The sequence below is a fragment of the Neofelis nebulosa genome, chromosome 2, assembly GCF_028018385.1.
Source record: "Neofelis nebulosa isolate mNeoNeb1 chromosome 2, mNeoNeb1.pri, whole genome shotgun sequence".
Classification (NCBI taxonomy): Eukaryota; Metazoa; Chordata; class Mammalia; order Carnivora; family Felidae; genus Neofelis; species Neofelis nebulosa.
In genome coordinates this window covers 175,902,271-175,928,533 of record NC_080783.1, presented here as the reverse complement: position 1 = coordinate 175,928,533, position 26,263 = coordinate 175,902,271, and the positions used below count along the sequence as shown (strand labels likewise).

Below are 26,263 nucleotides of genomic sequence, written 5' to 3'. Positions count from 1 at the left end.
GGGTTTGTTTCTAGATGGTGGCATTTCAGATAATTTTTATTTTCTGCTTTATGGCTTTTCTATATTTTGGAAATTTTCTACAATAAATATATGCTGTTTTTGCAAATAGAAAAGGCATTGAATATAAATAAGGATCAGGCTCTGTCAATTCTCACGGTGTGATTTTGTGCACCTGTGCAGGTGGGTGAATGTATCAGAGTGCACGGTCACGGGACAGTGCATCTGCGTACCTCAGAGTCTCAGACGCCCGCCTCAGACCCATTTACAGGGAAGATGAACTATCTTCCCTCCCAGAGTGGAGGTTATGACTGTCTTGAGTTTAGACAATTGCTGGTACAATCTTTAGCTTCAAAACTGTGAAATCTATAGTTTCAAAATAGTCTGTGCATCTCTTAGACATCATGAAAAATTCAGATCTCAGTCTCCGGAGGTGCAGGCATTTTGTATTTGAATATTGAGGCCATGCTTCCCTGGTAATTTCTTGCAGATTTGAAAACTCCTGATTTTCTAAATAGTTAAGGAAGTCAAATCCATTCTGGCAGGCAAATCCCTGTGCTACGTGACTGAGGCAGCTGCAGGAGGGTGAGTGCTGGTGTGAGCCCAATAGAATACTGGGCGGAAGCCGCGGTATGGCCGCATGCGTCGTCTGATGTTGGGTCAGCAGACCGTGAGGCCCCAGGCTCAAGTCAAAACTGTGAAGTCACTGGCCTCTGTCCTCAGGGCACAGAGCACCTCTATCCTTCTCCACCTCCAAGGTTCATGGCTCCATCCAGCAGAATAGCGTTAGAAACACCTACAGCTCACAGTGTGAATGTGAGGACTGAAGGAGGCCGTGTGTGTAATTCACTCAGCAAGGCACACACAGCACTCCCTCACCACCTCACAGCTCTGCTAACCTTCTCTCATCCTTTGGAGCAAAACGCACTCATCCATGTGCCAAGACCCTGGGTGCCCTGCATCAAAATTCCCATGTCTTTGAAGGGGCTCCCTCCCTTTGGGAAATCTCTGCTCTGGCAGAGCAGAGGATGGGTAGAAGAAGGCAATGGTTTCTGTCTCCCAGGAACTTGTAATATTACTATAGGGGTAAACACACAATAGGTGTTCGATAAATGTTTGTTCCTTTCCTTCCCCCTAATTAGATCTTACCTTCCCCTCAATTTGTATATTTTACTTCTTTTATAGCAGGTTATACTTTATATCTTATATATGGTGGGGTACTTGATAATGTCCTTGGAAATGTCTATGGCAATAGAAAAAAAGTGACGTATTTTCACACATACAAGCACTGGAGAACAGGGATGGGCAAGATAAAGGCATATGAGGTGCAGGGAAAGATAAAGAAAAATGGGGGGAAACAAAGTACCTAGGCATTAAGGTCATTAATAACACTAGAAGGTGAGATTTAATACCTTGCATGCAACTTTTAACACATTTTATGTGACCTCCTATGCATCTAGAAGTTCAAGAAGCCACAAGAAGGACAGATGTGGCTTGAGTAAAATGGGTTATTTCACTGAAGCCCTCCACCAGAGCAGATGGAGATCCCATTTTCAGTCTCGGCAGATTAACTGCTGATAGAATTTAGATGCCACCCACAACGGCCAAAGGTCTGAGATGGACACAGATAGACAAGGAGGTGAATCAGAGGCTGCTGGACTCAACAATGAGGAATTCAGCGCAATTCTCCAACTATCTACTGGGAGCAGCTATCTACTATGTGCTACAGGTGGGAGATATAAGAACAGCTAAATCACGGGCCCTGACTTCAATACTCACAGTCTTACGTTTTCGTTCTTTATTTAATTACCCCCCCACTTTTCATATTGGCAAGCAACCAGGGAATGCCAATGCCTAGCATGGTTGTTCCTAACATATAGAAAAGTGGGGAAAGGTACAAGAAAAGAATGACTATAAGATATAAAAACGTGAAGACATTAGATCCATATTAGTAATGCTACACACACACACACACACACACACACACACTCAGTAACTATAGCACAAATGATGAAAAATATACCAGAATATCACTGAATACTGAAGGGTTTTGTTCCAGGTAACATCTGACCATCAATGGAAGGCTGTACCACTCACACACCCGCTTTCTTATTTTGGGCAACAACCCCGGGGTGGTATTACATATTGTGCTGCACAGGGCACCCTTTACTGACTGAGACATCTTGGCAATTTACTGCACCTTTCCAAAACTCTGTGTCATCTTTTACAAACAAGACATAATACCTCTATTCTGCAGGCTTGTTATCCAGATTGGCTAGTTAATTACTACTTTCATACTCCAGAGGAGAACACTGAGCGGGGAAGAGATTCACTGATTTATCAAAGTATGAAAGGAGATGTATATAAAGCACTTACAATGACATCCCAAATGACAGTGTCATCATTCTTAGCGTCACTATTGTAGTTGCTGTTGTTGTTATCATTACAGTTCAACCTGCACTTCTGTAGCCGGGTGACAATTCTGATTCAGGCCTTCTCACAGCAAACCCAGAGTTCTTTCCATGCTGCTGGTCATGTAGCCCACAGGATCTCCTGTGCATGTTTCCCCAGACAGAACGCTCTCCCCTGCAAGGGAGGTTGTGTGGGGCTCCCACCCTGACCTAGTCTCTCACTTCCTAGGACACACATTCCTTTACTGTTCCCAGAACTATGAATGCTGCCCTGCGTGACGCCACCACTGAGAAGTACTCCAGAGAAGCACAAAGAACCATCACATCAGTGCTGAGCCTAATTACAGTATCACCCTTTGAATACAAACGGCTCTGGTAAGGAGTGTCTTCGTAAAAACAGAAGTAACTATTAAATAACCATGGCATAGTCACGGAAATGTGTTTTAAATTAAAATTTAAAAGCAATGCATGTGAGAGAAAAACAATAAACAGGAGACCCCATAGAAAGCAATCAGCCATCTAAATAAAAGTAGAAACACCGAAAAGGACAGCTCTGATTTTTCAAATGTAACGGCCTCTGGAATTTGCATGAGAATTTTCAGAAGTGTCTTTCTCCATTACTCAGCTGACCCTTAAAACTACAGGAAGCTCCCAGAGCACGTTAATATTGGCAATTTACAATATGCATGTGTGTCACAGGCCCCTTTGCGAGGACAAAGAAAGTGCAGTAGGGAAATGCCCTGACCTTGCTCTACTCTTTCCTTTTCCATAGCACCGACTGCCTTCTAACAGAATATATGATTTACATGTATCTATTGCTTTCTCTCCATCTCCCCACATTAGAACACAAGTTCTACAAGGTAGGGACCTTCCTTTTATTCACCCATATATGCACATCCCTCAGAATACTGCTTGGCACACAGTAGGTACTCAGTGAATATTTGCTGGATGAATAAATTGACAAAAACGTAAGAGTAGTCCTGGTTAAGTGACCTAACCTCCCTCAATTCCAGTCACTTCATCTGTAAAATGGTAATAAAATAGAACAGATGGACTGTAAGAATTCAATGAGAAAAATATATGGAAGCACTTACCACAGTGTCTGGCAATTAGTGCTCAACAAATGGTAGCAATAAGTGATACGATTCCGCAGAGCCGAATATTTATCTTCAAAGTTTGTAACAAACACTTCTGCATCCCATCCCAAAAGTCAGCCATGAAAGAGCAGTGAGGAAGAGCCAGAGATTATCTGCTGTGCTCAACCTGCTCTCCCATAGGGCTCATCATGGCGTCAGAGAGAGTTACAAGACTCCTTAGTAATCATCCGGAACACAGTCAGCAAAGTATGGCTCATGAACTAGAAACTTACTTTGACAAAGTTTTATTGAAACTCGGCCAACCTCATTTGTTTACATATTGTGTGAGGTGGCTTTCACAGTAGGATGGCAAAATTAAATCGTTGGGAGAGCCCATATGGCCCACTATGTTACTATCTGGACCCTTAATTAAAAGTCTGTGGAATGACCATCGGGTAAGGAAAGGGAGTCCCAGACAGCAAGGAGATGAGCCATACCCAAGGTCACAGTGCATATTTAGGCTCTGCAACTTTGAGACCAGGGGCTCAAATATCCCTTCAGAAGCCCAAATTAGGGCTGATGACCCTTCAGTCACAGGGCCGGTCTGCATGATGACAACCTTCAACACAGTCTGACTTCCCCCACTGGAGAGCAAAGAGAGATCACGTACTTACCAGAGGCCCTAACTACACCCGTGAAGGGGAGAAATACCAACACCAGGAACTGGAAAGAACATGGGCCTTACCACTGTGCCATGCTGGGGTCAGTTCCCAGCTCTGCAATTGGTTTGATATTTGGCCTTGTGCAAGTCCCTGAACTTCTCTGTGCCTCAGTTTTCTCATCCTGGTTAATGAGAACAACAATACTCTTTTAGGTGAGTTCTTGGGGGACTGAAAGAAAGGAGACCGGTCATGCACATGCAGGTAGCACAGAAAATGTCACCTCTTTACCTCCTTAAAGACTAACATTGATAAAAGGATCCATTAAGGGAAAGATATTACATTTCTGGGTTTACCAAATCTGCTCAAAAACATTGATGGTCTCACTTTCCAGGGTAACAGGGACATCCTTTCTTCCCTGTCATGAATTATGCCCTGTCAGAATTATCTTACGCAGACAGCTTCCTCACAGTACCAGTTTCTAAAAATACGTTGGTTTTGAGCTATAAATTGATTCTTTATTGTGATAAATTAAAACCCAATATTATCCAACAAGACACTAAACATACAGAGAGCCAATTTTTCCCCTTAGATGTTCAATCTCTTTGATATTAAAATGGATCTGGGGCTGCTGTCAGGCACGTGGGAGCCTGAACACTGAAGCGAAGGAGCAGAGAACATGGAGACGGTATACACGGGACAGACTGTCAGAGAAAAGAAAGGCAAAGTAAGGAGGCAGAGGGAAGAAAGAGGACATTTCCTACTTCCTGTTTTGTGAGTGTCAGAGAGTGACCCCGGTGAGCCCTGAGGGATGCTCGATCCCAGGTGCCCTGCCTACGATTTGCTGGAAGGTGCCAGGCATCACTTCTCTTTGCATTCTAGGCTTCTTCACTTGTAAATGAGTCGGTTAGTCAATGTACAAGGGACCTTCCACCCATGACATCCTAGGATTGGGTTAACTCTGAACCGTGTACATTGGTCTTTCTGTACTCACTGTCTGCATGGTAAAAGGAGCATCTTCAGTATGTAGCATCTTTGTCTCCACAATCTGGCCCAGGTGATCAGCATTTCATTATAAGTTGACTTCTCAATTATCACCTTGTTCCTTCCTTCCCTTTTGTCCTACTCCTCCCTGATTGCCTTCCCTCCTTCCTTCAGTGTCCCACTAGCATTTCTGTCACATGCCAGGGCTTATTGGAGACCCTGTAGTTATAACAATGGATGAGACAAGGTACCTCGTGTCGTGGGTAGTGTGATGGGAGCATGATGGTGTGCTATGACAAGGGTGAGCAGAGGATGCTGTAGGAGCATTACAAAAGGATTTCTTAATTCTGCTAAGAGGATATAAGGAGGTCCGTACCAAAGAAGGGGCAATGCGGGTAATAATATAATATTATTTAACATCTAGAGCTTTGTATGATACCAGGCACTGTCCTAAGTCTTAAGAGATTAAATGAAATCCTCATTTAATCTTGCACCAACCCTAAGATATAGGTACTTTTATCATTCCCATCTTACAGATGAGTGAAAGAGGCACAAGGTCATTAAGAAAAATTGCTTCACAATCACACAACTGGTCAGGAGTAAATCCAAGACAGTCTGGATCTTGAATCCATGTTCTTTCCCCTCTGTCCACTCTCTCTTGCCTACACCACACTCGCAAGGAGAGTGGGCTGTGGATTCAGACAGACCCGCTATGAATCCTGCTCAGAGGATGAAATGCATAAAGCACTTAGTTTAAGGAAGGATTTGGCCCAGAGAAAGGTCTTGATCATTCTAGGTGTTGTGCTGTGCTGCTGTTCATATCACTGTTGACATTATCGGACCCTGAAAAACTTACTATGTGAAGAAGGGCAAAGGACATTATGAGTGGAGGGGTTGCTTTGAGAAAGTCACGAAAGCTGGGCAGCACGTGGTGTGTGCGGGAAACAGCAAGACGGTACCCCCAGCATTCTGCTCATCCATTGATGATACTCCCAGATCTGCCACATACAGCTGGGCAGCTTCCGGGGGAACAAGGCACAGTACAGTCATCAAAAATGAATATACTTATTATAGCAACAGTTTCCCGGCAACTGGCAATGAGTCTTAAATAAAGGCACCTTTTCCTGAATTACACAACGGCATGTTCAGAACTAAGGGTGGCCCGAGAATCACTGTACCTACTTCTCTGTATATCTAGAGCAGCTTCAGGGACACAGAGTACAGTGAATAATAACTGAGGCTATAATGGGCATGATTCAACCGAAACCCTTTAGTCAGACCTTCCAGGCCTTCCAGTCTAGCCCTTGCTTACCTCGTCCATTTTCTCTCTCGTTGACAACAATTACACATCCGCAGATCTAGAAAAACTGACATCTCACTCTTCCCCAGGCCTACCCTCTTTCATGACTTTCCTGACACCCAGGCTTAGGAACCACTGCCTATAATTCCCTTGGCCTGGACACTAGTCCTCTAATACCCCCAACTTCAAATCCTGTCCCATTTTTCAAGGTTCAGCCCTTTCTTTCTAAATCATTCCATATATATTTTTCAGAGGGAAGAAATCATTTTTCCCTTTAAACTCTCATGGTAATTTTCATCTTTCTCTTATTATATTCATTACTCTTGCTTTGAGCTTTTAGTTATTTATACATGTCTTACCTCCAGGGCCAGAAGTTCCTCAAAGGAAAGGTTTCAGGCTGGTTCATCTCTATCCACCAAGAAGAATTCCCCTTTCACCCAATAAGCACTTGTGGAATGAATGAATGAATGAATGAATGAATGAATGAGTATATGAACCAATGAAAATGGTGGCATGGTCTAGACAGGGGTTCTTAATCTTGTCTGACAAAACACCTTCTTTTTATAATAAATATTTTGTAATTCTTCCTTTATTACCTGCAAACGATTATATAATCTGTCTACACAAAGTTTAAGCACATCAAAATGTCCTAAATTATAACAAAGAAATTAAAGATGATTTCTAAGAAAAAAAATGTGAATGTCTACATACAAACGCTCAGTTATAACTATAGTAGAAGAATATAATAACACTGCTGTATGTTTACATTTTCTTATAATGAATAAATTTGGGCTTAAGAGGTGTTCAATTCAGTATTGTTGACATTCTTTTTTTGAAATGTGACATTTTTAAGGAAGGGCCAAATAAGTTGAGCTGTAGTGAACATGACAGGTATACCTGAAACTGGGTTATCAGTGCCATGTCGGTAATTCAGACATGAAGAGCATTAAATGGTATGGTTTTCCAAAACGATGAACAACTCTTGATGGGGTTCCAACGAAACAAAGTACATCTCTCTTGCTGTTTAGTTACATTTCTGGAAAATTCAGTATTTATGGATATGATACAAAAATGCTTTTGCTTTTTTGTAGAGTTAGGTTTTAGATTCATTTAATTACAAATAGGTTTGTTATCTACAGGAATGTATCGTAAGACATTTGCAAGTTGTATAGCACAGGAACACTTTTGTTGTGTGTGACTGGCCTGTCCTCTGTAGAATGTCTAATGTCCTTGGCTTCTAAAAAATTCCTGCATTACTACCTTCTCCCCCAAAAGTCATAACCGCATAATGCCTACATAAAGTGCCGAAACACTCAGTACAGGGAAAGAACCAGTGAAGTGGAGAATCCCTGGAGTAAAAGAAAGAAAACAAGCTCAGGCATTATAAAATGTGAACTTGAATTCAGTTCTAGCTACACATAATGGCCTTGGGCAAGCCACTATCCTACCTGTACCTTAGTAGTCTTATCTGTAAAAGGGGGCAATAAAACCTTCTGGAATTTATGGGTGTCAAATGAGACAGGATACACAAAAGCATGCTGTAAACCATACGGTCCTGTTTACAGGCTAGTTTGTAAGTAGTCTTGTGAGAATTCTGTGTACTGTTCCAGTGGCTCCCAGGGTGACAGGGATGCCCCCACAGACTCCCAGGTCACAGCATCTTAATCTACAGCCCCTTTATCTTCTTCCCGGTCTACCTCCCCAGGACGACTTTCCCCTCCTCTCCTTCAGGGGCTCCCCCCAAACCCTGGCAAAACATCCACTCAAACTGAAGGAGGATTAGTCCTGATTTTGATGAGATACAAATAAAGTGGCATCTGGTTTTCACTGAAGAAAAAATTATTAAATCAGCCCTAAATTTTAAGCACAACCACTGCATTTAAAACGCCATTTCCCCTATATTATGAGGGACAATATTCAATCCAGGGTCAACTCCACCTCTCCCCTGCTATGCCCTAGTTACCCTTTGTAGATTTGCTGATTCTTAATCACTAAGTCACTTTATTTTTTGTGCAGTAAGTATTACTGAGCCCCCACTATGTGGGAGTCATGCTAACTAGGTAGACCACAGTGATGAACAAAAAGATACTGTCTTGTTCATCTGTGGGTTTATACAAGTGCTCAATACTTACTTTCTACAGGGAAGACTGAACACACGTGTCTTTCTCTTTAAGACCTTTGTGCATTTATAAATACTGTTTGGGTTTTTTTGGTCCTAACTTACTCCTCCGCTACCAAGTCAGTGTGTCCTTTCCTGTGAAAAATTCCTAAATATTCTAGGCAAAGCTTGTTCTTAATCTCCCGAGTACCGACTACTGCATTCCCCAATTCTTCGCAATTGTCAGCTCACTTTGTGAGCCTGGCCAAACCAGACTGTGAACACCTCAGGGGCAAGGGCCACGTCTCTTTCATCTTTGAATCCCCAGGAAACACAGCATCACGTGCCACAGCATCCGCTCGTGCCTAACCACAGGCCGGTCACACTGCCAACATTCCATCCATAAGACTCTTCCAGCGGTAACTGCACTCCCTGGACCTTCCCTCAGGAAAGGTCATCAGAAAGAAAATGAATAATGGTGACAATAAAGCAGAGAGAATACTGGATCTGCTCTAATGTATATAAAAGAATGTCATTTATAAAATTTGATATTGCTACAGTCTGAATGTTTGTGTCCCCTCCCCCAAATTCATGTGTTGAAATTCTAACCCTCAATGTGATGGTGTTAGGACGTAGGACCTTTGGGAGGTGATTAGGCCATGGGAGTGGAGTCTTCAAGAATGATAGGAGTGTCCTGGTGATAGAGGCTCTAGAAAGCATCCTGACCTCTTCCACCATGTAAGGACATGCAGAGAAAAGGCCCCATCTCTGAGGAAATGGGCTCTCCCCAGACGCTGAATTTGTTGGGGCCGTCATATTGGGCTCCCAGCCTCCAGAACCATGCAAAACAAATGTTTGCTATTTACAAGCCACTTCCTTTATGGTATTTTTGTTCTAGCAGCCCAGACAAAGGCAGGTATGCTATCATTCGTGCTATCTTACCGGCATCAAGGATTCTGGACCAGACCACCTGGGTTTGAATATCAGCTCTGCTACTTATTTACTGTGTGGCTGAGTTTGGAGCTCAGTTTTCTCAACTGGAAAATGGCGATAATAAGGGCACCTACCTCACAGAATTACCGTAATGTACCTCAAATGGCACACGTAACAGCGCCGAATAAGTGTTGGCTAAATCAAATGAATAAGCAAAATTCACAAGTGGTTATGGCAACACGATGTTACATCACCTTGAAAAGCTGATGCAGATGACCGCCCTCTCTTTTGAGAAAGAGATGTATTGTCGGGGTCCTGCAATATTTATGATTTTTTTATGGCATAAAATTACAATAATTCTATGGAATAAAACTATGGAATCTCTATGGAATCAGGAGAGAGAGTCCATGAGTTTCTCTGGGAAGAAAGATCTGAGGTGGGAAGGTTTGTTCGGAGTCTACAGCCAAGTCAGAGACACTCCCCAAATCTGTTTCCTTATCTGTGAAATGAAGGTGACATGGCTCCTGCCTTCGTATTCACTGGTCTGATTTGAGAACCTAGTAATGCTGACATAAAACCACTTCTACTCCTGATTTGCTACCGTTTCTACTGTTACCAATAACAATGAGTTTATATATGACATTTCCTGCGTTCTCACGGATCCTCTGACACATTATCAATACCTAGAGATCTGAAAATATGAACAGCTTTTCAATATTGATTTATTCCCTGCAACGTGCTAATAATAAAACAGAACATACTCATACACGGATTGGGATCAAGAACCCTTTGGAATTCAAGACAACGTGTAAATTGCTGCAAAGGGTCTCTTTAATTGGGATCAAAACATTTTTGACAGCTTTTGGATTTTAAAATTCTAGCTATTGTCACGTTCTGCAAATGTTTCTTTTTTTGGTTTGAAAAAAAAATGCCGTCAGCTTGAGCAGGAATACTTTAGATATGATAAACAACGAAAATTTGTCATTCCAAATGACAAAAACCCAGTTTTCCATTTCGTTGATATGTAGGACAAAGTACTTCACTTAAACTCTTATCCTGCACAATTCAGTTGGTCCCATGCTGGGCAGCAACAGAGGTTTAGTAAACTGTTCCTGCTCATATCTCCAATGGACTTTGAAAAACCTCCATTTATCTGAAGATAAATTACATCAACAGGGATGACTTTAAGGAAGAAACAGAATTTTTTTTCCTTTTTTCTGAGAGAAGAGAAAGAGCAAGTGCCAGCGGGGAGAGGAGCAGAGGCAGGGGGGAGGGGAGAGGGGGAGAGAATGAGAATGAGAATCTTAATCAGGCTCCGTACTGAACATGGGCTACGGGCCCAAGGGCTTGATCTCAGGACTCTGGGATCATGACCTGAGCTGAATGAAATCAAGAGTCAGAAGCTCAACTGACTGAGCCACCCAAGCGCCCCAAGAAACAGAATTTTGAAACGTCTCAGGATTCAACTTAGATGTGACTCTGTTCAATGGTTCATCCTCTGCTTGACAATTTCTCCATCTTATGGTTGTTGCTTGAATATCCCCTAAGTGATGGTGAACTCACCATCTGGACCACCAGCACAGAAGGTGGTCCATCTAACTGACTGGTAGAAAACTCTTCTTTCTCAGAAATCAAAATTGCTTCATTGAAACTTCTATAGATCTTGGTTCTATTTATTGGATCACACAAAACAAGTCAGCTCCTTCTTCTATTACACAGCTCTTTAGAGAGATGAGCACTATTAATATGGGGTGTCCTGATCCCTACTGTCTGTGCTTCAGGCTTTAACATGTTCAGTCCTTTCTACTCGTTTTCCCTAGACTTGTGTGGAGGTTTATTAACAAGTTTGCAGAAGCCAGAGGCTATAGGAGCCTAATGTGAATCAAACAGGACTGGAGTGAAGTAAGCCAGACAGAAAACATTTAGCTCTGCCTTCCCCCTGATTTTCCAATAGGGATCTGACATTTTTCCACAAAGTCAAATGGCTTTGAGCTGAAATAATGATTTCACTGAACATACTCATATAAGGATTGGGATCCAGCTGAAGAATCAAAAATAGCATTACAGAGTTTGGTGATCTCTTTCTTTGGGGCCAGTTTAGCCACCCTTGACTGAGGATTTAGATCTAGGTCAAGAATATAAACTACCTCTCCTCACTAGTTAAAATTTGGTGATTGGGATTTTAATGATCTGAGCACAGCTTATGTGATGGTGGGTGATATGATGGAACAGCAATGCCCTAAAATATGGCCCCTGGACGAGATGAATTATCTGATACTCTGCCTCACTCCTGCCCTTTTGGTTATACCAGCTGTCATGGTAGCAGGCAGACGGGATATTGGGAAAAGACTAGAGATGATGACGTACTATTAGGACATATAAATCTCATGGTCAGGCTTGACTCACATGACTTGTCTCCCTCCAATAAAGATGCTAAGGGATCAATGACATCTTACAAGTTTCTACAAGCCTGTAGCTCTCTGACTCTTGTGTGTCACCCGGGATCCCATGAGGCTACACCTGTGTTGAGAAGTCTTGGCTCAACATATTTTCTAGTCCTCCAATTGTCTTAGCTGCCCTCTGTCCGGCTTACTTCACTCCACACTTGCCTGCACTCCTTGATTTGCCTATGTCCTTTTTCAAGTGTGAAGTTCAAACCTGAGCACAGGTCTCCAAACTATGGCCTACCCAGGAGAAGGAAAAGCTTCCCTGGTTACAGAAGTCATACTCTTATTAAGGCAGGAGAGGCTTTCATTAGGTTCTTAATCTTGCTGCATTCAAGCTCCTTTACTACCTGTGTTTGTGCCCTCATTCTAAACTCCCTTCTCCCAAGGCATCCCCCAGGTAAGCCCACCTTTCTCTTTAATACAGAGGTCAGCTGCCCTGATATTGACTGGGGCCAACAGGAGGCTAAATCCCACTTCTGCCTCCTATAGGCTGGGTAACTTGGGAAAGTCACTTATTCTGAGAGATAACAGGTATAGAGGCTAAGTGAAAAGACTTGTGCGCCAGACTACCTGAGGTCTAATCTTGTCTCCACCAACACTTACTGTCAATAAATTACTCAACACTTTTCTCTCCTCTATATCTTCAAGTACAAAACAGAGAACAATGGGGACTTTGTGAGGATTAAATGAGTTGTTACTTACCAAGGGCTTACAACAATGCCTGGCACATATTATGTGCTTGGTGAAGTAGCTATTATTATTTTCCCATAACACTGCTGTGAGGGCAAACTGAATAATGTATGTCAAGTGACTCATATGAGCTTAGTATACAGTAGGCAACCCAAAGAGGGGACTTAGTATCACTAGTGATTTTTTTTTTTTTTAATTTTTTTTTTTTCAACGTTTTTTATTTATTTTTGGGACAGAGAGAGACAGAGCATGAACGGGGGAGGGGCAGAGAGAGAGGGAGACACAGAATCGGAAACAGGCTCCAGGCTCTGAGCCATCAGCTCAGAGCCTGACGCGGGGCTCGAACTCACGGACCGCGAGATCGTGACCTGGCTGAAGTCGGACGCTTAACCGACTGCGCCACCCAGGCGCCCCTTGATTTTTTATACTAAAGATTTGCCATGATAAGCATTTCTTGGGGTACAGTTCAGTGGCATAAAGTACATTCGCACTGTTGTGCGGCCACCCCAGCCATCCGTCACAAGCACCATTTTCTTCTTCCCAAACTGTAACTCTGTACCTGCCAAACACTGACTCTTCATCGTGTACCGCCCTTCTTGCAGGCCCTAACAACCACCAATCTCCTTTCTGTCTCTATGAGTTTCATTTCTCTAGATATGTTGATATAAGTGGTATCCTTGAGAAAATGCCTTCTTTCTGCCTCGATGTTTGGCTTAGAATTCAAGACCCCAAGATAAACGCAACATGACCCTGCTATTAATAAGGCTTAATTCCCTTTGTATAATGTCTTCAAATTTCATTCATATACTGGCAGGTGCGAGAACCTGCTTGCTTCTTCCCACAGGATAGCATTCCATTGGATGTATGCACCACATTCTATGTCCGTTCATCCGCTCATGGACACTGGGGTGGCTTCTTCCTTTTGGCTGCTGTGAATGATGCTGCTATGAACATGGGTGTACAAATATCTGTCCTACTGCGAATTATTCAGAAGTAACTTGTCTTCAAAACCCATTTTTACTGTTGAATTATCCTCCTCCCACCCTATGGCATCCTAATAGGAGTCAGGACGAAGGGGAGGAAAGGATAACGCAAAATGACTCAGGCAAAGTAACGTGGCTGGTCGAGTTTGGTTTATACAACACTTGAAAATGAACGAGTGAAATGCAAAGGAGGTGATCTATGTAAAGGTGTTTCATAAGCTGTAGAGTGCTGAATGAATAAAAGGAAAAAACCACGTCACTTAGACTCTTGCCCTCTGGACAAAACAGATCCTAGAACATTTTTGTTTTTCTCTTACCGCCAATGAACAAGGACCACCAACGTCAGGGAAGCCCTGGGGATGAATGTGGGAGCTGACTGCTGCTGGGGGCTGACGGAAACACACACTGCCTCTTTGGTAGGTTCAACAGACCTATCAGCCCTTACATTTCCTGGTCACGCAGTGATAGATTTGTCTAAGACTGAGAACTTGTTCATTCTTTTTGATTACAGCAATTGCAGGGTGGCACAGGTTACACTCGGGAGAGTCTGGATGCTTTGACCAAGTCAAAAGACACTCACGGGTCTCCCTCTAGGATGCATGTCATTAACGTTGCCAACACACACAGAAATTTAACGTAAACTGTCACATTACCCACCACTCTTCAAAGCCCATCAATCTCCCATTAGATTACCAGGACTGTGTGACACTTTTATTGCAATCACACCATAAGAAACATTGTGCAGTCACACTGAGGCCAAGTCAGGGAAGAGCCTCCCTTTGATGGACGATCACAGTTGATCAAGTTTGTCAGTCGCTTTATGTGTTTTTATGCTTGTTTGATATTCTTGCCCACCGAGTAGAGGCTTTTAAGGGCACATCTGTCAATGGATTCAATTTTGCAACGCCACGTGATTCTTTTACTTACCCCTGTCTTCTCATCAAAGATTTTGATACCTCCAAAGGAGATGGTTAAAAAGATTTTCTGTTTGTGTTCTCCTTTGGAACGTGCGCCAGCAACAACGCCCTGGTGAAAGGAAGGACATGGTTTTTACTTGAGTGTTTTCATTTGAAGATTCCCTCTGGTCCCAAAGGCATGTCAGATACCATCAACTGATGCCACCAATCATGCACGCTCCTCTCCCTTTGCCCCTTCCATGCTTCCCTGCCCAATGTGCTTGCCCTTTCTTGATGTTTTATGGTAATACTTACCCTAACATGATATCTAACATTGGATAAACACATACCTTGAACACTGCTTCACTTCACTACCCACGATTTATAGGATGCCTGCTTTATGCCTGGATATTTGGCTCAGAATTCAAAACCCCAAGATAAACACAATATGATCCTGCCATTAATAATATTTTGCTGGGCTTCATATTGGATATGGTTTTAATCTTTTAATTTATTTTTCTTAATGTTTATTTATTTTTGAGAGAGACAGAACACAAGCTGGGGAGGGGCAGAGAGAGCAGAAGACACAGAATCCATAGCAGGCTTCAGGCTCTGAGCTATCAGCAGAGAGCCCAAAGCGGTGCTTGAATTCACCAACCTCGAGATCATGACCTGAGCTGAAGTCAGACGTTTAACCGACTGAGCCACCCAGGTGCCCCTGGTTTTAATCTTTTAAATAAAGATGAGTCACAGAATATATTCTTAAATGTGATTTTATTTTTTTACTTCTGGGAAAAGTTTTCATAGGAAACAATTTTAGAGATTAGAAAGAAAATACAAGAAAATAAAATCCATTGCCAGACTGCCCGTCTCATTTTTGTTTAGAAAAATATGATCATCGGGGCGCCTGGGTGGCGCAGTCGGTTAAGCGTCCGACTTCAGCCAGGTCACGATCTCGCGGTCCGTGAGTTCGAGCCCCGCGTCAGGCTCTGGGCTGATGGCTCGGAGCCTGGAGCCTGTTTCCGATTCTGTGTCTCCCTCTCTCTCTGCCCCTCCCCCGTTCATGCTCTGTCTCTCTCTGTCCCAAAAATAAATAAAAAACGTTGAAAAAAAATTAAAAAAAAAAAAAAAAAAAAAAAAAAAAGAAAAATATGATCATCATAGTTATGTGCTTATGGTTTGCCATTTTAACAACACACATTTTCTTTTTCCTCTACCCGTTTTGGTAGGAAAGAACTACCAAATGCATTCCATTTATCAATACACCTGTTTTCCCACTTTTCCAAACTTTTGTATGTATATGAGCCAACAAGAAGGTAAATACCACAAAAGGCAGGAGGTTACTCTGCACACTGCTCTATCCCTGATGCCCAGGATAGTCCCTGGAGGGAAAAGGCACGCCGTAAATTACTGTGAGATGAATGTGCTATCCAGAGTTCTCCCAAAGTGGGTAAGACGCAAGTTAAGAGTGAAGACACTTGCTTTTTAAACTAGCTTCTGTGGTGGCCAGTGACAGGTAAGCAGGGGCTTCATATTAGGGTACAGCTCAGAGGGTAAGTACATTTCAAGGGATTTACACTCGGGGTGGGGAGTTCCTAGCCCTGCATTAGGTGTTTTGAAGCTTCGAGCCCCTTCATCACTATTAGCTTGCGCTGATTGTAAGTTTAAGGCCAACTATCAGCAGTTCTAGTTCTGGGCTTTTGGGAGTAGAAAAGTCTAAATAATAATGATTTCATGTTTCCAGGAGGTAAAAGTCGTTTGTGCTGCAGTCAGAACAGCATGTCCAGAACCTCAGTGAGGGAACCTGTGGCGTTAGTAACAAGGGTGACCACGAGGCATGGCGACCAGGTATCCCCTTGAGCTGCTCAGTTATCCTCAGTGTGGGCACTGGGAATATTCTGTGCCATCTGAATATCTGGGTTATGCTTCTGGCTTTCTGCGATCTTGGACAAAGTACTTAATTCTCACTTCTACTTCCTCAAGTGTAAACGTTATCCTTGCATGGTTGAGAGAATTGAAAATTCGTGACAAGTATGTAGCACGGTGCTTGGAATAATGCAGGGAGGTCATGAAAATCTATTTCTTTTTGTAAATGGATGACTGTCCCTCACACTCTGTGGTCCAGTTCCTGTTTGGGGACCTACTAGTAGGAAATTCACCCCCTCCTGAGTCACCTACTTGTTCCGGAGCACCACGTACACACTTGCAGACGTACAGAATGTAAGAGCTGGAGAAAATCTTAATGTTTCCAGCTGAAAGATGAGGAAAATGATGGCTGGGAGGCAGAGATGGGCAGTGCTGGGGTGGTATAGGGGGCTGGCAGAGAGCTGGGACTACAACTCAGCTCTCCAGACTAGACTCCTGGTACAGGGAGCACTTGTTCCTCTATGTGGTGTCTTCTTTCTAGCAAGCCACAATCTCTCGCTGTAACCCACCCCAGTGTTGCTCCTTCAGCCCCTCCGGGCTGCAGCACATTGACCCAAGATCCCTCCGTCAATGCCTGCCCTTGAAATAGTTGAAGGGAGGGACTCATCCCCAAAGCCAAGTCCTCTGTCTCTAAAACTGCCCTGCCTAGTTAGAGGTTTCTAGAGTGCTCAGTGTGCAGCTTGCTTTCCTGTGAATTCACTGAGGGATGATTTTAAGGAACATGGGGGGATTAGCCAAAGTACATTTTTTAAAAGTTTATTTATTTATTTTGAGACAGAAAGAGAGAGGGAGAGAGAATGAGCAGAGGAGGGGCAGGGAGAGAAGGAGAGAGAGAATCCCAAGCAAGCTCCATGCTGTCAGCACAGAGCCCGATGCAGGGCTTGAATGCACAAACCGTGATGAGATCATGACCTGAGCTGATATCAGGAGTCAGACACTTAACTGACTGACCCACCCAGGCACCCCCAAAGTATGTTTTTGTAGCCCCAGTGGTAATTCTTATTTCTAATGCCACCCTATCAGAGACACCGTCTCTGAGCTCTGCCCCCTTTGCCAAATTGCATCTAACTCTTTCTCCTTGCTTTGCTCTTCCTCATGGGCCCTTACTGCCATTGACATATTTTTTCATTTGTACCTTTGCCTGATGGAACAAAAGCTCATTTGTGCATGGAACTCTGTTTTATTCATCCTTTGTGCCTTGTATGGAGAATGGAGCCCGGCATCAAGCAGGCACTCAAAAGGAGAAGTGACCCTCACTCGGGAAGTGGGCGAGCCAAATTTGGAACCTAGGGAAACTTCACTTTGAATGCTGTGTTCTTGCCTGGCTTTGGAATAAACTAACTTACGCTGCCACCCCTCTGCAGCTGAACCTCCAACCTCAGATATCCGGACACACACAAAAGAAAAACAATAAATCGTAAATGGAAGGACTGGAAGGACACCATCAGAGGGGAGGGGAGAGCCCTTCCTTCTTGGTTAACTCCTCTTAGGTGAGAACATCACAGCCCACGGTGGAGAGAGGATAGCACCTTTGATCAAGAGGAATAGCTTCAATGTTTCCATCTCCAAAATAGTCCTATTTAATAGTCCTTAGCTCTCAGAACTACTGTGACATCCAATAGCAATAATTCCTGGCACACAGTAGTGACTATATCATGCCCCCCGCCCTTTGCTTCCTGGTTCCTCACAGCCATCAAAGAACTCCCTAGTAGAACAGAGCTGTAGATTTAAAAAAAAAAAAAAAAAGGATGGAAAGAGCAAACACACATGTTCTGGAAGCATTTATGCTTGGGGCTGCTGGTGGTAGCTTTACATGACAAATGAAGGAGGGAAGGATTATCCATGCAGTGCTGTCTATGGGGAAATAAAGCTACGATTTTATCAAGCATGTTTTTCCTGTGAGACAGGACCCTGAGTCAAGCTCTGAAAAACCGCACTAAGTCCAAGCAAGTTTGCCAGCAGAGAGCACGCCTCAGGGTCTCATCTCCCGACAAGATTATTCATTGATGGTATGCAGAACCCGCAGAGATCAGGGAGACAGCTCGGACTGGGGGGTCAGAAGATGTGGATGCGGGTGCCGTCTGGGGCACTGTGCCTCCCATTAGCCACCGGACTTAATAAGCTGCTGTTGGAAATCTGGAAAATATAGTCAAGCATTTTCTTGGGTACCTACCATATGTGCTACAAGTTCTCTTACACATCATCTCATTTAGCATACACCATAATCCTGGGAAGTAAAAATTACCTCTCTTATTTTACGTATAAGGAAACATAAGGCCAGGGGGGCTCAAGTGATTGCCTTAAACCTCAAGGAACTAGTAAGACAGAGAAAATTCAAACAGTGATCTGTCAGATTCCAGTGTTGGGGTTCCTTCTGTTAATAATCTTTTTAAAGAGCTTTTTTGGAAAACACAGACACACAAAAAAAGACTACACAACAAAGCACAGATAGGTCAAAAGTGTTCTGCAAGCAACCAGGTGCAGCCACCAGCTCCCAGACTCAATAGTGAAGGGGAACTTCACGTGAAAATAATCACATTTCTTAACTCATGAGGGTGTTAAGATATTGAAAAATAATTTTGCACATAGAGCACTTAGCACGGTGTGCTGCATGTAGGGAGGGCTCAGTAAATAATTATTACTGGCACGACTCTTGCTATTATGAAGCAATAGCATGTGCTAAGGCACCGTGTGACGTGACGACACTGGCATCCCTAAGGGAGTCACGCACAGGTAGCATCTCCATGAAGGAATTCACACACAAAGCGTCAGGCATGCCAGGCAGGATTAACTGCCATGTCCGGCTCCAGGGTTGCTGTGGGGATAAGATAAGGTGAAGCACAGGAAGGGGCTCTGAGAAACCTCACCCAGCGTGGCGCCTGCACGTAATGGGATGGCTGTGATGTCAACGCATCCTGGAAAGCAGGGAGGAAAATGCAACGGACCTCGGGCACGAATGGCTGAAAACCTGGGATGCTATTTCAGAAAATTCCGTGACTTAAAAAAGCTGGTGTCCAATCTCGGCCTTCCCGGTTATCAGTTATACAAGCCTTGGAAACAATCACCTTAAGTCTCATTTTTCCCAGTGAAGGGGGAGGAGGGTGGCGGGTAGAATTTAAGTATCCTCCTCTGTTCTGCTCTGTGCCCAGAGCCTGGCTCCTATGGACTACATTCCCTGGTCCTCTGGGCTTCCTGAAACTCTGGCTTCCAGCTGGGTTCCACCAATGCAAGACGGGCAGGAGATCAGAGTCTGGATGGAGACAGAGGTCAGGGTATTCCATCCCGCATCCTTTCCTTCCTTGTGCTACATCTCTGGCAGTGACTATACTTTTGCTTGGTGGGGGAGGGGATTTCCCCTTCCATCCTGCTCTCCCTGGGTTTCAGCAGATATATTTCTTCCTAGTATGGAAACAGCTTTGTGCGGTGGCAGGTTTCTGGGAGCTTCACCATCCCTTGTTACCTTACTTAACCTTACCTACCCTTTGTAAGTACCTCTTGCATTAAGTGTCCTCATCTGACCTAGCCAGGGTGGGCTCTGCTTCTTATTAGGACCCCGAGTGACATGTTTAGAGCTCTGTAATTAGCCCTGTAGACAGTGCTTCTGGGAGACTGCATTCCCTTCCGGAGTTTCAACAACCACCGTTTTGCCTGACGTCTCTGAAAGTTGACTACTTTGTAAACCAATGATGTGTGGGTAGTTACTTACTGGTACGGGCTTAAAGTCTCATTGGGGAACCAAGGTAAATTAACTGCAGATACAAAACGGAGTATAATTAAGCACTAAACGATGTCTTATAAAATACGGGGCATCCAGAGATGTAGGTTGAATTCTGGCCTTAACACAGATTAAATGAAGGTTCTGGGGCAAATCCCTTCATATCTATGAACCTCAGATTTCTTATGTGTAACAAAGAGACTAATATCTACCTCACAAGATCAAAAGAGAGAATATACGGGGAAATGCTTTTGTTGACTCTAAATTAAAACAGGATGATGGTGGTGTTTTGCTGGAGAACCAGTGATGGCCTACTCAGAGTCGAAATTTGAATTCCCCCTAAAATCTTTATAAGAGAAAACTCCCTAAAGCAAGAAAACAGCACCAGCCTCAAAGAGTCTAGCAAAGGAAAAAAGACTCCCCCATATTGCCTAATGAGAACAAGTGGGTCCTTTTGCAAGGCTAACAGGCATTTTGTACTTCTCTGCCTCTTTTTTCCTGGGCAGTTGGCCAAATGGAGAATCGATCATTTATGTTTCTGTTTCTTAAAGAAAAACCACTGGGAGCTGAAACGTCAGCATTCTTCGTGGCAACCTGCAAACAATGAAACACAATTGTCTAGGAACCAAGAACTCCTCAATAAGTTCAGCGCATCTGACAGGAGCCTGTTATGGCAGGACAAATTCTCAGGGCTTTGGGGACCTCACAGTTATAAGGGGTGACAGATGGGGCACTTCCATGCAGGTAACACACGCACATGCACCAGGTCAGCAGCCATCTCCAGGCCTGGTCCAGCTAGCTTGGCCCAACATTAATCCACACAGAGAACCTTCAGGGAGCACAGGCAGACTCCTGCTCAAAGCCACTTAGACCTCAGTGCTTCCATGAAGGTAGCTGGCCCAGCGAGGCTCTCTGTGACTGATGCCCGGTGAACGGCTATCTACCAGGATGCTGGGAGAAGCAGCATCGGCTCCTCAGCAGACTTACTTGTGGCTCTGGGTGAGAACCAGGTCACTGGAGATTTTCGTCCTGTCCTTTAATTACCATTTGTCAGAAGCAGATCTCCATTTGTCAGTAAGGGGGGACTTAGCAGAAATGAAGATCCTGGCCTTCATCCCTACCACTGACTAGGGTCTCCCTGGTAAGGAAGGCAGGGCTCTATCGGACATGAGTCTGGAGAGAAGCTGAGGACTCCAGGCTCAGTCGTTTCTGCGCTCTCTCTGTAATCTGCCTGCTGGTAGAGGGGCGGCACTCTAGTGTGACTGCACGTATGAGTCTCAAGGCCTGCTCTAGTGCAGCATGGGGGGTGGTGGGAACAGGAAGGACTACAGTTATCCAAATGCTCCACAAACTAAGTGGAACAGTTCATCTCTTTCAAGGAAGTCCACTGTAGCCACGAATCCACGCCACATCTGCCATTCGAGGCATTTATCACTCATAAGGCTGCAATTTAGAATTCCTCCTGTCAGACTGCCTGTTTTTTTTTTTTTTAATTAATTATTTATTTATTTAAAGGGGGGATGGTGGTAGAGAGAGGGGTTGAGAAAGAATCCCAAGCAGGCTCCACACTGACAGCCTGGACCCGGATGTGGAGCTCCATCCCGTGAACCTGGAGATCATGACCTGGGCAGCAAACAAGAGTCAGATGCTCAACCCACTGAGTCACCCAGGTGCTCCCTCCTGTCAGACTTCTTCATCTACTTATCAACCAGATTTAAGCTAAGCAAAAGAAGAGAGCTCATTATTGGACTGCCCTAACAATCTCATAATGTTGCTTAATTATGAAGAAAAAAAGAAAAAAGAAAACAGAAACATTAACCTTTCCCAAGGTGAGCATCTGTGAAATCATGATTTGAGTATCTTTTTCTAGGATACCTTATAATAGATATGTAACTATTAAAATAAAGCTTGCTTATGTAACAGCTAGAGAAGAAACTGGTACATATTTTAGAAAATAAGATTTTTAAAAAGGATGATTCCTACAGCCACACTATAGGGGCACTTAGCATCTGTTATACATCTTAAACTGCAGAGAAAAATTGTATAACATAAATAAAAATAATAGCTCTGATTTGTTAAGCAAATAGGAAAGAAAAGGCAATGGAGAGGGTGTTTTACAGATACTGCCCTAGTTTGTACTTTGAGGCACTTGGCCAATCTTGTATATTATTTTTCTTTTCTTCCTTATTTCTTACACTTAAAAAAAATGTATATGTGTGTGTGTGTGTGTGTGTGTGTGTGTGTGTGTGTGTGTGTGTATATATAAAGTTATGTCCTGAGGAACTATTTGAAGATATTTAAAAAATTATCATAATATAATATTAGATGAGAAAAAAAATGTAAGACTATATAAATAGTAATTCCAATTGTATTACGTATTTATAATTCATATAATATACATGAAAATACAAAGACAGATTGTAAGTTACACACTGATTTTCTTTGTGTGGTGGAATTATAGATGTTTTCAATTTTTCTCTTTATACTTGTCTGTATTTTCAAAATATTTTACAATAAACATTTGTGAATTCTACATTCAGGAAAATACTTAAATTACGTGTACGAGATGCATCAAGTATCTTGCAGACTTCCTGCTAAATCATTTGTTTTTCAAATATTGTAAATCACTTTTTAAAAGAATGAAACATAGACTGTATGAAGACCAGAACATGGGAACAAAAAATGCTTTTTCATATGTTTTAAAGGTCATTTAGTCACATAATTTTCTTATTTTGTGTATTTTTCCCCAATTTCTTTCTTAGATTTCACAATAAAAAAGCCTTCTTTAAAGCATTTATAATCAGAAACCTCTCTATGATATCTTGAAATCTCCAAATCTTATTACATATTACTTTAAAAAATATGTTTCTTTTATGGGGTGTTTGGCAACATTAATAGAAATTATAAGAATGAGTAAAATTAGCTTTTATCTTAACAGAACATCTTTTACCTATTTATCATACAGTAAAACATTTAAAATGTATTCAAAAATAACAAAGGGTTTAAGATTCATAAAATCTGAGGGACTATAAAATTTGACAATTTAACTTTTATTTTTGCAGGCATTGCACAATGAAGATAAAATTGAATAAAAGGTGATATGCTCAGAAATTACAAAACTGGGCACAGCAAAGAATTGCCAGCAGTCACTCCATAATGATTAAAATCTCTTCCCAATGAATACATGCAGTGATTCATCAGTGAAACAAGTAGTTTACTAATAAACGAATAAGTAAAAAGTTTTACCATAATGATCATAATCACCCCTTCCCTCAGTCCTATTAAACCCGTAATATTGGAAGTAAACTGTTGTTGTGGTACCTTGAGTTTCATCATGGAATCTTGACATAACTTGTCTCCCCGAGCTGCAGAAACCTCATCAATCCCGATCAGTTTGGCCTTGTACCGGACCCCTTCACCTTTAAACCTCTTTATCAAAGTGGCTTCACTGCGATCCTGACCTGAGAACAGAGAAAAGCATGATTCAGGCATGTAAGTATTCAGGTCCCACTGTCTTTAAATATCCACAGGGCCAAGATTCGGTCTCTGGTTTCACTTCTGTTCTGAGAAAGTCAAATCACTGGACCAAGTAGAAAAGAATGGTAGTTCTCCTGGATGCAAAGTCTGGCTCTATCATTTTAAATCCGGAGGAAAATTACTTCCCTCTGAGCCTCTGTTTTCTCAGGCAAGAGGGAAAAAAAAAAAAAAAAAAGAGTTACAAATAACCAACCCCAGTGGGGCATTAAGATAATTAAATCAGACAACATGTGTAAAGCACCCAGTACAGAGTTTGATACACACTAGGTACTCAACAAGTAATAATCACCCACTGAGTTCATGTCTGACATTCTTGTTACAATAGTATTAGCACTGAGCCTCTTTGGCATTTCCAGCATTTAATATGACTTTGGCCAGGGTCCAAGACCCTCTTACACCCCATTCCATGGGCTGTTTTATAGTAAGACTCCAGAGTAATTGCTTTGTATCAAGTAATGACCCAGGGACAATTATCAAAAAAATGGTTTTACAATATCTCTTCTGCTAACTCATGTGTGTGTAGAAATTGGCTACTTGGTATGGTGCGCCCATATCCCGCAACAGCCCTTCTCAATAATTACTAACATAATATTTTGCTAAGACGTGTCAACCAGAAGTTCAAATACATCCATATAAAATAAGGACAGTAAAGTTACTGCTAACTGAGTGCTTCACGGGAGATGTTTTATAAACTTTATGCCCACTCTTCATAAAAACTCAACCATATCCATTTTGTAGACAATGAAGATGAAGGTCATAAAATTCAAGGAGCTTGTGCAAGTTCACATGGTCAGAAAAAAAAGATGAATACACCGTAATTAAAATTTCTAATATCATCAAACTTTCATATAACTCATCAGAATATGGGGCATTGCACATATGGTTCTTAAAACCTGGAGCACCCTAGTCTCCTGATATTCATCTCCTGGAACATCATTAACTTGAACTTCCAATACCTCCTCCATCAAGCCTTCCATCATTGGTGAGAAACTTTGAGCTGAGCACATTAGAGCTAACTCAGCCTACTTCTCTCTATGTATATGATGTGCAAACTAAGGCCTTTCCATAATGTGGGGCTGAGAATTATTTCAGCTGAAAATAGAGGGGGGAAGAAAACAACAGCAATGATTAACCGCTGCATAATGCTTTTCTACTGAAAGAAACACAACTTGCATTTCATTCATCGATTCAATCATCCCTTACTGAGCATCTCCTCCGTGCCAGACGCTATAAGTCACTGCAACAAATGTATGAGACTAAGTCTGTGCCCCTATAAGCTCAAGAGTTTGGTGACCAAAAATAAAAAATGCGTAAATGTGCATTGCGCTGGTTGTGTAAGAAGGTACGGCTTTATTTGGCCATCCTCATTTCAAAGTATGGCTTTCTCACTTGAAAGCCAACTAACCTGTCCGCCGAGCTTCAGTTTCCTCATCTGACGGATGTTGGATAAAATATCCACCGTCAGATTCATTGCGAATAGTAACTTAGAGGAGACAGTATGTGCAAAGCGTGGATTCACATGGTGAGTGCTCAGAAAATGGCAGCTGTCACCACTATTACCAGCCCAGTGAATGAAGAAGAGAAGACAGAATGCTGAAGGAAGGAGGGCACAAAGGAATGTCTGCAGAACCAGACCCCTAATTTCCAGCTGGTGCTTTTTCCCCCTGTACCCTTGCTGACTCCTCGTATAGTAAAGCCTTTGAATTATAGTCCACAAAGCAGATATAACATATGCATAATTAGTCATGATCTGTAATTGACGTAAAAATTAAGGCCCAGGGTTCTGTGAGGGCAGATTGGCAGAGATTAAAGCTAAGAACAAAGAGGACATTTTCCATGATAAACCCTGTGCAGACACCTACCCAAACAACAGGGCCATGTACGACAAGTTACCTCTCCTTGCATTATCATGGGGTGTCGGGTAGGAGTGGCCTATGGCTTACTCTGTTTCTTGGGAAGGTTTTCTTACTCTACCACGAATACCATCTCAGCCTTTTCAACCCATGATATTATTTCAGTCACTAATCAAATCCCTTTTACTATGAGGGACTTCTCCAAGCTTTACTTATAATAACCACTCCAGGTAGTATTTATCATGTTCTGTACAAAGCACGTTGTATACACCAACTTGTTTAACCTTAGAAGTAACCCCAGAGGTATGTGCTTTTACCCAGGTTTAGTAAATGAGAATCTAAATGAAACATCTAAGAGGCCAAGTAACTTGTCCAAACTTACTCAGTGGGACCTGAATCCAGATATGTCTGATGCCAAAGCCCAGGCTCATGGTTTGCTTGTGTTCTGTGTTTTTGAAGCCTGTTCTCTTAACCACCATGATTAATCGCTTCTCACTCTACCTTACATCCCCATCTTTAGGTTATACACACACTCACCTGGTCCAAATCTGTTGACACCCAATACACTGGCATCATTAAAATTCCACTGGAGAGACAGCTTGAAAATGGAACAGGGGCGCCTGGGTGGCTCAGTCGGTTAAGCATCCGATTCAGCTCAGGTCACGATCTCGCGGTCCGTGAGATCGAGCCCCGCATTGGGCTCTGAGCTGATGGCTCGGAGCCTGGAGCCTGCTTCCGATTCTGTGTCTCCCTCTCTC

At 42.7% G+C, this 26,263-nt stretch overlaps 1 protein-coding gene across 21 annotated transcripts in view; it reads right to left on the bottom strand.

Annotated features, from left to right (window-relative positions):
* Positions 1-26,263, bottom strand: part of DAB1 (DAB adaptor protein 1) — a 1,141,854-nt gene that overhangs the window by 124,129 nt on the left and 991,462 nt on the right. For all 21 annotated transcript variants that reach the window (XM_058717264.1, XM_058717252.1, XM_058717251.1 and 18 more), the window contains 2 exons: positions 23,437-23,576; positions 14,506-14,604 (listed from right to left, as the gene is read on the bottom strand). In XM_058717264.1, the coding sequence (XP_058573247.1) occupies positions 14,506-14,604; positions 23,437-23,576 (239 nt within the window). The remainder of the gene's footprint in view (positions 1-14,505; positions 14,605-23,436; positions 23,577-26,263) is intronic.